The sequence below is a fragment of the Ictidomys tridecemlineatus genome, chromosome 2 (genome assembly GCF_052094955.1).
Source record: "Ictidomys tridecemlineatus isolate mIctTri1 chromosome 2, mIctTri1.hap1, whole genome shotgun sequence".
Lineage (NCBI taxonomy): Eukaryota > Metazoa > Chordata > Mammalia > Rodentia > Sciuridae > Ictidomys > Ictidomys tridecemlineatus.
In genome coordinates this window covers 165,272,342-165,289,648 of record NC_135478.1, presented here as the reverse complement: position 1 = coordinate 165,289,648, position 17,307 = coordinate 165,272,342, and the positions used below count along the sequence as shown (strand labels likewise).

The 17,307-nt window shown below is 36.9% G+C and overlaps 1 protein-coding gene across 4 annotated transcripts in view; it reads left to right on the top strand.

Moving 5' to 3' along the window:
* Nucleotides 1–17,307, top strand: part of Grm3 (glutamate metabotropic receptor 3) — a 207,519-nt gene that overhangs the window by 113,309 nt on the left and 76,903 nt on the right. For all 4 annotated transcript variants that reach the window (XM_005335928.4, XM_040291705.2, XM_040291706.2 and 1 more), the window contains one exon: nucleotides 8,668–9,279. In XM_005335928.4, coding sequence (XP_005335985.1) covers nucleotides 8,812–9,279 — 468 coding nt within the window. In that variant the 5' untranslated portion in view covers nucleotides 8,668–8,811. The remainder of the gene's footprint in view (nucleotides 1–8,667; nucleotides 9,280–17,307) is intronic.

Below are 17,307 nucleotides of genomic sequence, written 5' to 3'. Positions count from 1 at the left end.
TCATAGAGTACTGCCTTTCTGGGGTTTTAATGAAAAGTATAAAGTTGCCTAGTTTGATCTCTGCCTTCCAGCTGGGTTGGGTCTCTCACATCACTCAGATATACAGTCAAAACTCCATATTCATATGTTCTCCATCTGTGCATTCCACCAGTTACATTTACAAAATAGGAAAAATTTCTAGAAAATTCCAAAAAGCAAAATTTGAATTTACCACATGTTGAGCATTAATCTGAACCCACATGAGTGACATGAAACATAGACATACTCTGCTGTAGCCTCCTGGCAGTTCACAGATCCACAGTCTCTCTCCAGATTCATTGTTTCAGCTCTATTTCTTTTTTATCTCTGTTATGTACTATGATTGGTGTGTCTGTAATGAACACATGCAGACATTTATTTCATAAACAATACAATATAACAACTATTTTCATAGCACTTATATTGTACAAGGTATTATAAATAATATAGAGATTATCTGAAGTCTATGGAAGGACACAGGTAGGTTAGGTGTAAATACTAGACCATTTTATTTAAGAAACTTAAACATTTGAGGATTTTATTATTTACAGAGAATATTAGAACCAAGTCCCTTCAGGTGCTGAGGCACAATTGTACATAGCCTCTGATATCAACATTTATCCCTCAACCCTAATGCAGACAGGTGCTATCTGCCAGATCTCACCGAGTCTTGCCAAATACCAGCCAAATACTTGCACCACTCCATCTCCACTCAGCTCTCTGCTCTGAAAGTTGCAATCACTTTAATAGTCCAGACTCTCATCTTTTATTTGTTTAGGCCAGTAAGACTGCCACTGCTTCAGGGTAAGAAGTGTCCCCATGCGTAATACTAAAGAAATCAGAGGGTAATTATGGGAGATTCATTGGGTGATTCTCTTGGTAATCATAGTTTGTTTATATATTTTGTTCAATTTTATAGCTATTTCCAGCAGAATGGCAAATCCAATACCAGTTACTATGACATAGCAATAAGCAGAAGCTACAGATATTCTGAAGACATCATTTGGTACCAGGCAAAGATGGTGCTTTTTTAAACATTTTAACCAATCATACACTAAAGAAAATTTGAAAGTCAGGAGTGATACTTTGGTGGAAATATGTGCATGTTTTCTTTTGTGGACTTGGGCAATAATGCTGAAGTTTTCCTAAACGCTAATCCTAGTTACATGCTTACAACTTAACTGTCACCTTGAACAATTTGTTCTACTTTCTTTCCCTCTCTTTCTCACCTTAACAACAAATAATGTAATTCGTTCTCACCAGAATCAATGAGTCAATTTTCTGTGAGAAGACTTCATAATCATGCAAGAATAGGAACTGTATATTCCTAGGTATCATTAATAACGGCCATTTGATGGGCCATATTGCCCATCGGTAAAGAATCCTATAAAGGTATTCCTCCATTTCACCCCTTCACCATTTTGTCCAGAAGCAAAGGGAAAGCTTTTGACAAACTTAGTTTCTAAACTCTCTGTTCATGCTGACAAACCTGTAACTTCTATTAGACTTGGCAGCTTCTAAGAGAATGAGAACAAAGGTAAACCACAGGGAGTTTAGGGAGGCTCCAACTCAAAGATTTGTACTGAGGTTAGGAAACTTGAGAATATTAAAAAAAAAAACAGGATAAATAGTAACACACAACGTGTGCACAAACACACACACACACACACACACACACACGAGAATATATTGTGCACTTTGATGTTTAGGGAAATAAAGATTTGCTTTGAAGGGAAGTGAGCAGATCTTTCATGTATTTTTATATTGAGTGATCCAACCAAGTTCCTATTGATTAGAATTATATAAGAGCCAAAATTTAGCACAACTGTAAATCTGTTTGCCTACATCATAAAGACGCTTTCCTCTAAATTCAAAAGATAAAAGAAAACAATGTGTGATTTTTAAGTTTTAAATTTTATTTTGGTCCAAGGCCAAATAGCAAAATGGGCCTCTCTAAGGAACATCAATATTCCTTTTTTGGCTCCATTATCTCATCTGGCAGTATTGTCCCCCTCAGTGCAGTCCTCCAGAGTTCTTGGGCCACTTTCATCTTCTCTATGAATAAAATAGGCTCACAGGAATGGGTCTCCTCAAAGAATTCCCACTATTCAACCTAATTTCTTAGTTATTTAAAGTGTTATATACATTATAGAATTTCAAACAGCCTTAAATTCAAACAGAGGAAAAGCTAAGCTCTTCTCCCTAACTTCAAATCTTAGTCTTTAGGCATGGTCCACACCATGCTATTCTACCCCATCCTTCATACTTTCAATGGACTTTACCTTTCATTAGATGCATTACTCTTTTTAATTTTTATTATTATTTATTTTTGTGGTGCTGGAGTTTGCACCTAAGGCCTCACACATGCTAGGCAGCTCCTTTCCCCCTGAGCTATATCACCAGCCCTGGTGCATTACTTTATATTCCTTCCAATCGCTGTCGGATCAACAATATGTATTTTATTTCTAGTTTCTCCAAATGCTCTCAACTTTCCCAGTTTTAATTATACATTTCTTCCTCTAAAAAATCGACCAACTGTTCAATATTAAAATGTCAGTTCATTTTAATATTATAGATTTCTCTGTAATATCATTTTAAAAATGACCTTCTTTGAGTGATTTTTTTCATTCTCTGAATGGGCTTTCCATATTATTTTTCAAATCTCTTGATTAGACTCTCTCAAAAACTTAAATGCTACTTGGAATTTATCATGTACCCAACATTTGACAACTGAGTATGAGACACTGTGGGAAACACAAAGCATTTAATACATTGTCCTTGGTCTATAGTGTCTTACCATCTAACAGGAACAATTTTCAATGTAAGAAAAAACAGTGCAAATAAAGCATAAAACAAAATATGATCCCCACGACAAATACAGCAGGGTATGTAGTAATGCATCAAATGGAGGGACCCCTCACAGTTGGAAAAATGAGGAAGGTTAAAAAGACCTGCTAAAAGTGATTGAGTTTCAAACAGTCAGCTATTCATAATAGCTTCTTAAATGTGTCCAGGAAAAAAAAATATATACCTTTTTCTTAGTAAGAATTGAGGAATTAAAATCATGTAATGATTTATTCTATCATTAAAAATAGAGGTGCAACAAAGCCCCTGTTTATTCAGTTGAAAATGGCAGTCTAAGAGCAATGGTTATGCCCTTTGTTGCCTATAATTCTGACAGTTAATAAATTATAAAGTCACACTCATATTATATATGATAGGAATAAGCTCAACTTTGCTCCAGATGGTTGAGTGAGCAGATTTTGAGCACACTCAGAAATGCTTCAGCAACTTAAAGATTTATTTCCAGAAAAAAAAGGAGCATGGTTTCTGACATTATCTATCCCAAATAGACCCTCTCTCTTTTCCCTGGATAACTACTTATTCATTAAGTTGAAGTGGATTTTGTTTCCAACACTAAGTCCCTGAGCAAAGTCAAGAGAGGAAGAAAAATACATGTTAGCATATGCAGAATATAGAAATGTTTCCTGCCCACATATTCCAGGGGTTATGGTCACAGCAAACTTCTGAGATTCTATTAGTGCACTGATTAATAAAACACTGGTGAGCAGGTTGCCTACCAAGGGCTACACATGCTTGTTTATAGTGACACACCACTCTTCATCCCTGAATGGAGAACTTTGACTGTAGAGCTGCAATTCTCCAGCTGCATATGAATGTGGCTGCAGGAGGGAGTCTGTTTACCTGGGGAATGTGCTGCCAACTGATTTATAATGAAAGGAACCTGAAAAGAAGTGGTTGTTGCCCTTTTCCACAATCCCATAAGCTGTTACACAGACATAAACAATGGAATTGAATTAGGCATATTTGTCTTATTTTTTTCAATGCTAAATTTTAATTTTTTCTTCTTTCAGTTTCTTAGGGCTTCATTTTAAATACTACTAAATATTTCTAAATTATGTATAGTCCTGCAGTCTTAATCATTATAAATTCTACTTTAAGGAAAAAGGTAAATAAGAAAATACTAAGACAGTATAGTTAAATATTACTCTAACTGATTTTTTGATTTGTAATTCTGTAAGACTACATTAAACATTACTTGAAGATAGCCCTGTCAGAAGGCTTAAAAAATATGTTACATGACATTGTTATCAGTCATAATAACAATGTTTTATAGCCAACATATTTAGTTTTTTTAATATTTATTTTTTAGTTATAGGTGGACACAATATTTTGATTTATTTTATTTTTATGTGGTGCTGAGGATTGAACCCAGTGCTTCACGTAGGGTAAGCAAGTGTTCTACCTCTAAGCCACAATCCCAGCCCCAAGCATATCTAATTTCTAAATTTATTTAATATATGTTGTATGAGTGGATTGCTTTTTTAGTCAAGCTCTTAATAACAGTAAATCCATGGTATACTTACTTTCAAGTATTTAAAAAATCAGGGAATTATTTGAACAATTTTCCATCACTCTATATAAAAAATGTCTAAGCATTTAGAATGTTATTTAACATTAGGGATAATGCTTATTTGTCTATACTTGAAGTATATATTCTTGGTATCTAGCTCATGGCCTAGCACACATATAGGAGGAATTCAATAAATATTTGATGAATGAATGTATCTCTGAGCCTTTGAGATAAGATATTATGCATTTTTTTTTATTTAGTATTCTCCTGACCAAAATCACAGATGTAAATGTAGGCCAGTTCTCAGCCACACACCTTAGAGCTTCACAGGAACTTAACCTCAAATGCAATTTCCAAAATCAGAGGAAGAATTTTCTTTTCCATGTATACAAGTTGAAAACCCTTATCAGAAATGGTTGAAACTAGAATTGTTCAGATTTCAGATTTTTAAAATTTATTATACATATAATATATACAAAACAAGATCTCTTCAGAATAGGACCCAAATCTAAACATGAAATTCATTTATGTTTCACATACACCTTACACATGTACCCTGAAAGTAATTTTACACAATGTTTAGTGTGCCTACATTTTGAGTGTGGCCCATTTCATGTGGTCAGGTTTGTAATTTTCTTTTGTGCTACCATGTCAGATTTTGCAGGATATCACATTACAGATTTTCAGATTAAGGATACTCAACTGCTACAGTATTATTTTCTAAATATTTACCTGTTGGCACTCTCCATCAAAGAACACAATAAAAAAATATCATCTGGGGCAATTAGATGTATAATGAGATAAAAACAACCCATTTCCCTTCTTTAATCTCCCATTTCCCAAGCCAGGAATTAAATAGTAAAGAGTTATTTGCAGACATAATTATCATTGATATCTACTTTCAAGAAACATTTGTTGAATATCTTCTGGATTGCAGCCACTATGCCAGCTCCGAGGTATATAGAGATAAATAAACACAGCCCCCACCTGTAAGACAGATAGATCAATATATTCTTCTACCATTACTGTAATGAAGCACTTCATTTGAAGTCTTCTTTGACTTAAAGCATTTTCCTAACAGAGAAATAAGCTTACTATGGACTATCAGGTCATCTTTACTCTATGAATAGTCAGAATAGTCAAACTTTCTTCATATTCAAGAGATGCCTATATTTTTAATAAACATACATGGTAAGCCCTGAGTTATTGACTTTCTTCCAGTTAACTTTTCTCTGTTATTAGGCAAATAAAACAATGATTTTGTAGAGCAATTTCTGCATCTTTATCATTAGCAATAATGATCAGTATCTTTTGCCTTCCATCCAAGACTGTTTCACTTCAAAGGGAATTGTACATAAAGATCAAAGAGAGACCAGAAATTGATACAAGACCAAAAAAAAAAAAAAAAAAAGTGAAAAAGAAAAAGTAAAAAAGGTGCTGCAGTATCAACTTCTTAAAAAATTATTATTATTAGACTTCCTGGTGCCCTGTGGCAGGAATCCTAGAGATGCCCTGAGTTAACATTGAGCATTCCAAGGACTGTAGCCGCCCTCACTGCCAAGATTCACACCTAAATAAATAAACAAAGCAAAGCCCAGCTGACTGTGTGTCTCCAGAAAACAACTCATCATTTGTTCCACATGAAAGGAACAGAAAGCAAGTGGAAAGCTGGGTTTTAAAGGGCACTGCTAACATGAGAAGGGAGAAATGTCAAAAATGTTGAAGTAAACAGTAGACTAGTACCTGTCTCAATTTTTTTCATTGAGAGTTTTTGTTCTTGGTACCTAAATAATCCTAAATGCTGTGACATTTCATTTATTCCCATGAGCACGTACAGGAAACGATATGAATTATAATGCAATAGCAGATAGCAGATATTTCTTGAAGGGGCTACAGCAGGAATATAAAGCAGGAAGTAAACAATTTAACTGGGGAAGAGAGAGGAAAGAATACTTAGACTTTCTTGGCAGAGACTTCTGAGTCCTACGTGGCAAGTAGGTGTTTGCCAACAAATGAGTATAGAAGGGCATTCCTTGAAAAGGCAACAGCATGGGTGGGAGCAAGGGGTCATCAGCTCCTGAGCATCCACTGAAGTCTACACAGTTCTATGTCTGGAACTTGGGATTTAAAGGCAGAGGGGTGACAAGGCTGATGGGCACAATGAGCAGTAAGGCTTGACAGCTGGCCAGGAACAAGCTCATGGAGCACTGAGAAATGCTTACAAGAAGTCAATTCTTAAACCTGTAGCCAAGGAAAGATTGGTAGAGTCTGACAGGAGATGGGCCATTCCAAGCAGTAATTAAGACTATGCATTAGCGCGGCTCCTCCAATGGGACACTATTCAGATTATTAACATTGGCTAATTCATCTGGGAGCATACAAGTGATGGTGTGGCTTCCAGGATCCTGATTGAGTCTGGAAGGAGCTAGGAGAGGCCCCTCCTTCATAAAGCCCCCAACAATAGACAATCACACATAAAAGTAGGAGAAAAGACAAGCCAACTGGACCACACACTCTCGGACAGGTGGCTGCACCCTCTCAGGAGAATGCTCCAGAAATCACAGGCTGACACACCTCTCACATGACTCTGAAAACAGTAAGCACATTTCACCTTGCAGGAGGGAGGAAAGAGTGTGAACTGACCGAAAGTTTGCTCTATTGCTAGGGAGCTGGGAGTCTGAGAATACCATGGCTTCGTGGGTTCATGTGCACATGGAATTGGCCAGCTCCAGTGTTTTGGAAAGCTCCATGAGAAGACCCCGACTACTCTCAAAAGCATGATCTTCACAGCACAGCTTAGCCTAATTCACAGTGGATACATACATTCTACCCTGTCCCAAGCTACAACCTACTTTGCAAACTCCAGCACTAGCACTATTGCATACCTTGAAATGTGAGGGCCACACCAGGAACTGCCTGTGACACTGGCTACATGACCAGCAATCATACTTCATCATCTATAGCTGTACCATAAATTTAAAAATTGTACCTGAGAAAGCGATATCTTAATTCATAAAAACAGTGCTTTGTTGGGCTGCCAGCAGCTCTGTAGAATCTATTGCCATGATCCTGATAAGAGCCTGGGATCATGAGGATAGGGAAGAAGCAATGGCTTTGGCAGAGGTTAAACAGGCAGACTCTTCAGGGATTAGTGGCCAATAGGAAGAGGGTGGAAGAAGGTGAAAAGGAGAGGATGCTGGAGTGTGGATTTTTGACTTGAGAGCCTGGACACAGAGAAGATCCATTCTCAGAGATAAGGGAGAGTTTATGACATGCGGACCTTGAAGTGTCCAAAGGATGTGTGGGTAAAACTGTTTAGCAAGCAGATGACCAAGGAATTTGGAACCCATTTAAGTGGGTGGTGAAACTATTAAAAAAAATGAGTTAGATCGGCATAGGGAGTTGAGAGAAAGGGGGAGGGCAGCTGTTCAGCAATGGAATTTGAGATGTACCCAGAAATGAAGCATGAGAACAGAAATCTAGGAGTTGTAACATGTAGACAATAATCAAGATTTCCATAAAGCCCAGGTAAAATGAAGAGTAGAGTGGGTTTTTTTTTCAATGTAGAAACTAGTTTAATAGTAGCTTTTTCCAAAACCATTTTATTATAGCAGTGGGAACAGAATCTTTTATCTTTAAAAAAAAAAAAAAAACACTGAGAAGTTGCTAGGATTATAGGTGTGTACCACCTCACCTGGCTGAAGACAGAACATTGAATCCAGAGGGCTGAGAGCATCTAGGATGAGATGAAGCAGAGCAACACCACAAAGATTTCTTTGGAGAGCTCATGTATGAAGAGGGGAAGAGGGATGTGGTGGTAAAAGTGCTGACTTGGTAACAGAGTTAATTTTGTGTTTTGTTTCCAAATAGAAAGGCCAAGAGTCCACAAAAGGGGCAAGTTTACACATGAAGCTGAATGGGGATACAGGTTGCTGTCCTACCAAAATGAAAGTGAATGACTGAGTAGGGTACTGAACTTGGCATTAGAACAAGAGTCTGAACCCTATCTCCAATCTAAGTACATTGGCCAAGTCACTTTACATCTTTAGTCCTCTCCAGCCACTTCTGTGAGATGGGACCACTAAAGTCCACCCCATCATATATTATGAGACCCGGTAGGCATACCTGTGGGAGAGTGTCTGGGCCATGGTGAAGTGTGTGTTTGGGTATGGCAATTGGAGTCATTAGTCCATCAAACTTCTGATGGGAGACCATCAATGTATGTATTGTTGCTTTCTTTACCATATTTGTTCATATAATTTTTATCTCTTTAGGAATTTGGTGACAGGCGCTGTTAGTCTGATCTTCCCTTACGTGAAGGACAAGACAAAGATCCAGTTTGGAAATGAGAAAGGAGAACTAGCGGGCGACGTTGGCTCTATCTCTTGATATCTCCCAGAGGCGCAGAAAAAGGATTCATGAAGATGTGGACAAGACTTCAAGTTCTTACTTTAGCTTTATTTTCAAAGGGATTTTTACTCTCTTTAGGGGATCATAACTTTATGAGGAGGGAGATTAAAATAGAAGGTGACCTTGTTTTGGGGGGCCTATTTCCTATTAATGAAAAAGGCACTGGAACTGAAGACTGTGGGCGAATCAATGAAGATCGAGGGATCCAACGCCTGGAAGCTATGTTGTTTGCTATTGATGAAATCAACAAAGACAATTACCTTCTACCCGGAGTGAAGTTGGGTGTTCATATTCTGGATACATGCTCAAGGGATACCTATGCTTTAGAGCAATCACTGGAGTTTGTCAGGGCATCTTTGACTAAAGTGGATGAAGCTGAGTATATGTGTCCTGACGGATCATATGCCATTCAAGAAAATATCCCTCTGCTCATTGCAGGGGTCATTGGTGGCTCTTACAGCAGTGTTTCCATACAGGTAAGACTGGCATATATTCCTGCTAAAAGCTGTGTCTCTTTGCTTTTATGTCTTGGGGGCAACAAAAGAAGGCTATCCTAATAATTTTGTCAATGGATGATGTCATATTTCTATCAGTATTTGATAACAAAGGTAGCTATTGCATCATAACACAATGCCCTGAAATTCAATTGTTTGACCCAATTACTTATTAGTTTACAAGCCTGAAGTAATGACTTTTTCCTTTACAGTAAGCCAATGGAGACTGGGCTTAGCAGTGGGTGGTTTTGCCCAGGTTGTCTCCTAGAATCAATGCTCTAGTCCATGGAAGTTCTCAGAGTGATGGCAGGGGTGTGAGGGAATGCAAACTCAACTGCATATTTCCTCTTCAAGCTCCTGCTTGTGTCATATCTGCTAGTATCCCATTAGCTGAAGCAATTCCATGGGGCTCAGCTCAGAGTCAAGAAGCAGGAAAGAATGGCCTGCCCACAGTAAATAATAGTGCTACATAATTCCATAAAATAGGAATTTCAATCCATGGATAAAAGCAATCATAGGAAGGTACAATATACCTGAACTCACACACATTTTTCACTAAAGCATCATTTTGTTGGGACAATATAAAGAATTTCTCAGTATATAAACTTTAAAATGTATACAGAGAATCCAGATAATTAACCCTCTCCCCAAAAAACAAAAAGACTTAGCACATGAAGTAGATACAAAGCTGATAACTGATTCTCAGGTTTTGCTAGGAAAAAAGAAACATTCAAATTCTTGCAGTGCTTATGTACATGATCATAGAATTTAGAAACAGAACAGAACTGAGAAATCATCCAGCTCAACCTTCTCATTTTCCCAATTCCCAAAGAGATGTTGGTCTCAAGAAAACTTCCATTGGTAGGAAGCACAAAATCTAGAATTCAGATCTTTTGTACTTTTCTGCTTTTTCAGCTACCACATGTGATTTCAGTGTTACTTAAAGTTCAATTTGTTTTCTGGTGAGAACACTATTGTCACAGTATTAAAAGTCCATGATTCTAAGAGTAATACACTTTGCCTCCTACCAAATTACTGTAATCAAAGCCCAAGCATTAAAGATACTCACATTGTCTTTGTATGTCACAAACCCACTTCAAGTGGCTCTATTTGCATTGGAATAGCCTTATTTCTATATCCCAGATTTGCAGCACTTAAAATTCTACGTGTTATTCTGTGTTGCTCTAAATGAGCTATTTCAAATTTCTTTCCCTCTTTAGAGCACACAGTCATATTATAAGTAATTAGGATAATTGGTTTTTCATAAACACCCTTTGACTTCATTAGATGAATAGAAAATATTGCACATCTCAAAGCACAGCATGTTAATTTTGTCACTATTTCTATACTTGGGTCAGTAGAGGTAGAATTTGTTATTTAGAGAAAAGAGAAAATTTAAGATGTATACCCACCATACTTTAATAACAATTTCATCTGTGAATGTCAATCATTTCACAAACATTTATATTATGCCCAATGTTACTGCTAATAAGGAACAGGAATATATGTTTTTCTGACATTAAGCCATCCCAACATAGTAAATAGCACTATTCCAGAGCAGATGTGTCATAATGATTTATTCAAAGTATTTAACAAGCTACATGTTGCAAAATAAAATTTTTACCTAATTTTACTCTTTTGACATTATAACTCCAAGGAGAGGTGAGACTGGTTTAAGGGGAAAAAATCTAGGCTTCTAAAACTCTTTACTGGTCCTCAAGGGAAGAAAACACTAATCTTACTCATCAAAGGACCTTGCTTTTTATTTAATTTATCTGGTCAATATACCATAAAGTGACAAATGCTGATATGGTTTTTGTCTCCACCACTAAAAATAAAGAAAAATGAGTATAAATTTTGACATCAGAAAGACCTGGGTGTGAAGTCCAACATTGCCATTTGCTGGTTAGTTGTAAAATGAGCAAAATAGAATCTACCTCAAAAAGATGTGGAAAGGAGAAATTGAGGAAATCCATGAAAAATTCTTCACCAAAAAAATTAAGATTCATTAAATGGTTCCTATTGTGTTCCAAAATTATAGGAAAAGTCAGCTGAGAAGCTACATTTAAAACTAATTCTGTGGCCTTTGCAGTGGCCAAGCAGTCTAATGAGATCATGGGCTGGTCCCCCAGCAAGTCAGTCTGGATAAAGAGCCTAATGTGTGCTCTGCTCTGTGACAGGGTTAGAGAGAATACTAAAGTCATATAGAACATGTTCTTGACTTTAAGGCATTTAATGCCTGGCTGGGGGTTCAGTACTACTGCGAAATAGCAATTACTCTAATTCAGTAATTAGATGACAGAATGAAAGTTGGATTAGACAAAGGTTGATAGGGCCACAGTGAGAAGTAGATACTGGATCTGAGGAGGTTGAACATAAATTTGTGGTAAATGTTTATGGGGATGGGGACAAGGACTTTGGCAAAAGTAAGGAGGTGAGCTAAAGAGAAAGGGACAGAGTAGGGGTCTCCATGCCCTCTGACTACTCAGCTCTGTGATTAGGCCACACTCAAGAACAAAGAAAATCTGGGAGATGGAACAAATGGTCCCTAATCAGTGACCTCCAGGCACCCTTCCAAGGAAACTTTCTACATCAGACCTTCCTTTCAGCAAAACATCATGAATGAAAAGAGGTCCAAAGAGGCCTTTACACAGCTAAGAATTGAAGTATGTTATCCTTGCAAACATATTTGTCCTTTAATAAGAATTCTTAAAAATATCCTTAGTGTCAATCCAAAGTAGTAGGCTCCTAATGGTGAATTTAAGGCACTCTTGTACATTAATGAGGGAGACACTATAGAAGATTTTTGTGGGTATCGTTCTTACTCACCCTCTTCAGTTTCCATGAATGATTCTCATCATGCACCTGGTGTCTGATGACCATGAGGATAGCATGTACCTGGTAGTCCTGCCATCCTCTCTTTTCTCCTTTCAACTTCCTCAATATATCCTGGAAAGTGTTTCTGCTTGAACTGAATTAGGTCAGGGAAAAGGATGAAACTGTAGAAGCAAATGAGTACAAATCTATAATTTAAAAAATGTCTGTCATTCATTTGTCACTAACTGAAGCCCGGAACTTTCAGTAACAAAATTGCCCATTGGGAGAGAATTTTAGAGATTCATATTTGTGCATCTTCCTTCTGTGGCTGGGTCAGTTGTTTAGATGTTATAAACTCTGGGTTGCTTCATTGGCCACATTGCCTCAGGGGGTACTTCCTCTACAGCTTCCTTTTCTTCCCACTAAAGAAGAGGAATTCTTAGGAATACAGCAAAGAAGACATCTCCTGCTGTGTTATAGGAGCGGGCTTTGAATGGAAGAGAGGAGTCTTAAGATTTGCTGGGTTAAGCCATATCACCATTGATGAAGACCTAGATAATTATTTTCCTAATGTTCTAATTAAGGATGACAAACCACTCTGTGGTGGTCCTTCACAAAGCAACACTATTGATTTTTTAATTGAGTATTCAATAAAACCAAGCATCAAAATCCTTCTATATTAGCAAATGGAGTTGGGGGGTCTATTCACCCCTCTGGTAAGTTCTTTTTCAAAGCATTTTAATACTATATCCTAATCTTCTCTATAAGCCTGCAAACCCCTCACTTCAGGGAAAATAGTATTTCTTCAAGAAGGGAATCAGGTTGGTTGCCTTTAGCTAAGCAACTGTCTTTGTGGTACTTATTTAGAAGCAATGTTTATGCTTGTGCTTTTCAAATAGGCTGTAGTTAGTTCCTAAGTGGTCCAGTCAAAAATGTTCCTTGAAATGTGCCCAAAATGTTCCTGACTCTTTTTGGAGGATGCAACATTTTCTCATTCTTTCTTGCCTATGTAGAACAAATTTTCAATGGAACATGGAAGTATAAGTTACCCAGTCATTGTTTCGTCTATGAATATTAAAGTGACCCAAGCAATAAATGAGGATTTGGGTTAAATGGCCTCTAAAAGTTTAGCTCATAGAAAAGTCAGAGGTTTGTCTTGAACCTCCTTTTCATCCCTAGTATAGTTATACCCTTTTTCAAGATTTCTAGTACAATCTACAGCCCAGGAACTCTAACTCTGAGCAGCAGTTTTTATGACATAGTTTATCATGACATGACTTTGGACATACATACGATGTATTTCTCAGATTATATCCGTGGGAAGAATTACTCCTTAAACCAAATTCTTTGCAATAAATTTTGTGGACTTTAGTTACATGGGGAAAAGGAGAAAGAGACCGTTTTATTTTACTTCTTCCACCCAATTCCATAGTGCTGGTAGAGTTTGTGAACCCCACTGGTCAATTTGTATCAAGTATTGCTGTACTTTAATGATTCATTCCTCATTCCCCCTCAAATGTTTTTGGGAAGGTCATACATTAATTGCTACTCTTACAGGAAAATTGAAAAAATAGTCCAAGAATACAAAAGCCTTCACAGAGTTAGCTGTCTCCAAATATCTGAAAGGCTGCTAATGGAAACAGTTACACTTTCTCTGTGGATAAATAGATTGAATCTAGAGCAAAGTTTCTCAACCTTGATAGTATTGACATTTTTGTCTGGAAAACTCTTTGATATGTGAGGTCATATATTATTGTAGAATGTTTAGGAGCATCCTAGCCTCTACCTATAGGTGCCAGCAGCCCGAGTTACGACACCCAAAAGTATTTCCATACATTACCAAGTTACAAAACTAACTCCTTTTCTCAAAATCTCCAATCTAGAGGAAGGCATATTTGGGGCCAATAGAAAAATGAGTTCTGAGAAATGAAATTGCCTATAAGTGAGGGACAAGAAAGAATAATGTCCCCTGTTACCAAAGTTGTTCAAACAAAAGCCAACCGTTTATTAAAAATAGCAAAATATCAGATTAGTATTTGAATTATATGGCACTAAAGGATGTTGCTTAATTTTATAATTGTATGTGGTTAATCAAAACATTCTATTAGGGCCTAAGTGATTGCAAATGAAATATCTAAAACAATGAAAAATAAATAATAAGTACTTTTCTATCAGGACCATTTTGAAACAGCAGTCCAATTATTTTTTTTCTAGATTGTGGAAGTATTTTGTAATATTATGACATAAGCACCTAAATTACCTATATATTCCAACTAAGGAGCATATATAAAATTATTTTTCATCATAACATTGCTTTTACTAAGCAGATATATTTTAGACACATCAAAAACTGTTGTGTAGTGTCTAAATGACATGGAGCAGAAAGAATGTAAAATAAAATTCAAAAATAGTAAAGCATCTTACAAGCCTCTGAGGCATGTAAAAGCAAATTAGAAATGTCAATAAACAGGTGCAAGTGTAGGACCTGACAATTGACAACATAAGTACTAGGAGATCGGGAAGAATAACAGAATGAGCAGAAAGGAATGAAGTTGAACAGGAAAAAGATTTTTAGTTCTGTTTAAACAGAAAACCTACCTCTGAAGTCTCCCTAGGAAGTTGCTTTTTTATAGTATAAAGAGGGGTATCTTGATAGACCTCCAAAAAGAAAACAGTGTTTCTTATAATGGTAATACAGTATGCTTTAGTTATCCTACACTATCAATCCTCAGCTGAAAACCTGTTTTGGAGTAGCCTTTCCCAAGCTCCTACTACAAAAACACACACCTCTATTACTAACTTATTAACTCACTATAATTTTCATTTACATATATATTTTTTTCCTCCAAACTATAAAGCCACTTGAATTTAGGAACCATATCCATCTATATTTGTTTTGTTGGCTCCTAGTATAATGGCTCTACCAGGTAAGAAGTGGAAAGGTTTCAAATGAATTGAAAGAAGTAATATATTATAAACTGCTTCATGTCCAAACAGCTGAAAATCTCCAAATGAATCTTGGATTGGGGTCATGACCATGACCAACCTATTATACATCAGTCTGGATGTTAATAAATAAGAAACAAGCATTTTCCTACAGTGGAAAAGTGAGTTTGACATAACAAACAGTTGATGTAGAAAGATGAGCATGTGAAACAAAATTACCCCCATCCTCTCCTCACTGTCTGCATCTATGCCACAAGATGCCTTGACTTGAGAACAGCTCAAGGAACTCCAATCCATTGGTCCTTAGAGCAACTCTTCCAGAGAAGACTGTTTTAGTCAGTTTTCTCACTGCTGTGGCTAAAGGATCTGACCTGAAAACAATTGTAGAGAAGGAAAAGTTTATTTGAGGGCTCACAGTTTCAGAGGTCTCAGTCCATAGAAGCCTGGCTGTGCTCCTCAGACTTGAGGTGAGGCTGAATATCATGGAGGAGAGGATGGCAGAGGAAAGCAACTCACATCATGGTGATCAAAATGCAGAGAGAAAGATTCAACTCTCCAGATACAAATATATATACAAAACCAAACCCCAGTTCCCACCTCCTTCAGCCATACCCTACCACTTCAGTTACCATTCAGTTAATCCCTACCAGGGGATTAAATTATCATTGGATTAAGACTCTTTCAACCCAAACATTTCTCCTCTGAACCTTCTTGCATTGTCTTACTTGTGAGTTTTGGGGGAACACCTCACATCCAAATCAAAACACTATCCAAGACTCAAAACAACTAGATACTCAGAACCATTACAGATAAACTTGGAGCCCCATCCTTATCCTAATCTGGCTCTATGCAATCTTTCTGCAGAAAGAACATGAAGAGTGCCTGTGCTCCTAGCTAACAATGTGCTCCTAGCTAACACAAAGGAAAAGGGAACAGCATTATGCCCTAAAGTAGAGCAGAATGAAAGCACTCAAAATGTATTTATTAACCTATTATCAATGTCTATCACTAATAAAGTAAAAGTGATAGATGTATTTAGTGAGTTCAATGTTGCAAATAAAATGATTACAGTGAATCATTTTATTTATTTATAAAAGAAATACGTGACAACCTATACATAAAATTTTTAGAGTACCTTTCTCAAAAATTTTAACACAGTAATTAAAAACTCTAGGACTAGGACTTACTCAACCCCTTATTGCTGTTTCCTCATGTCTAAGATGAAGATAATAATAATATCTGCTTTAGTCAGCTTTTTCACCACTGTGACTAAAAGATCTGATCAGGACAATTTTAGGAGAAAAAGCTTATTTAGGGGTTCACAGTTTAGAGGTCTCAGTCAGTAATACAGCCAGCTCCATCCCCCCAGAGACTCCAGGTGAGATTGAACATCTTGGCTGAAGAGTGTGGCAGAGGGAAACAGCTCACACAATGACAGAAAACAGATCCATCTCCACTCGCCAAATAGGAATACATACCTCAAAGCCACTCCCCCAATGCTCCACTTCCTCCAGCCACACCCTACCTGCTTGCAATTACCAATTAATCCCATCAGGTGATAAATTCACTGATTGGGTTAATACTCTTGTAACCCAACCATTTCTTCTCTAAACCTTCTTACATTGTCTCACACATAAGCTTTTGTGGACCACCTCACATTTAAACCATAACAATATCCCTTTCATTGAATTATCATGGAAATTAAATAAGAAAATACACAAAAAGGAACAAAATAGTGCTTTAGCTAATAAGCATTCAACATTTTAGCAGATACTATTATCTGTTCATTTTTCATTTTGTTTTGTTGGTTTCTTTTAACATCTCCAGACTAAGTGGAACAATTTAAAAAATAATTGAGACTCACAAAGGTTAAGTACCAACCTCAAGTTTCTATCAGTTTACAAGTAGTGAGATCCTTCGAATCTAGATAGCTTGCCACCCACGCTGCTGTCCACATCACTCCCTCATATCATCTAAGCTTCAGAAAACTTTACTCAAAAGTTATCTCAGAATTTTAAAATTTATTTTCTTCCCAGACTTTTCATTGTAAAGCAATCTCATAAAAGCTGTTATGAAACCTCCCTCCATTGCTCTTGCTTTGCCTCCTGCAATGAAGGGCAATGATGTTCAAGGACTTTAACATAGTGTGGGAGGAAACAGAACCAGCAATTAAAAATGCTTCTGCTAACATAGTTTCATTGTAGAAATTTCTCATCAGAAGTAATTGTCTAAGATATAAAATTTTCC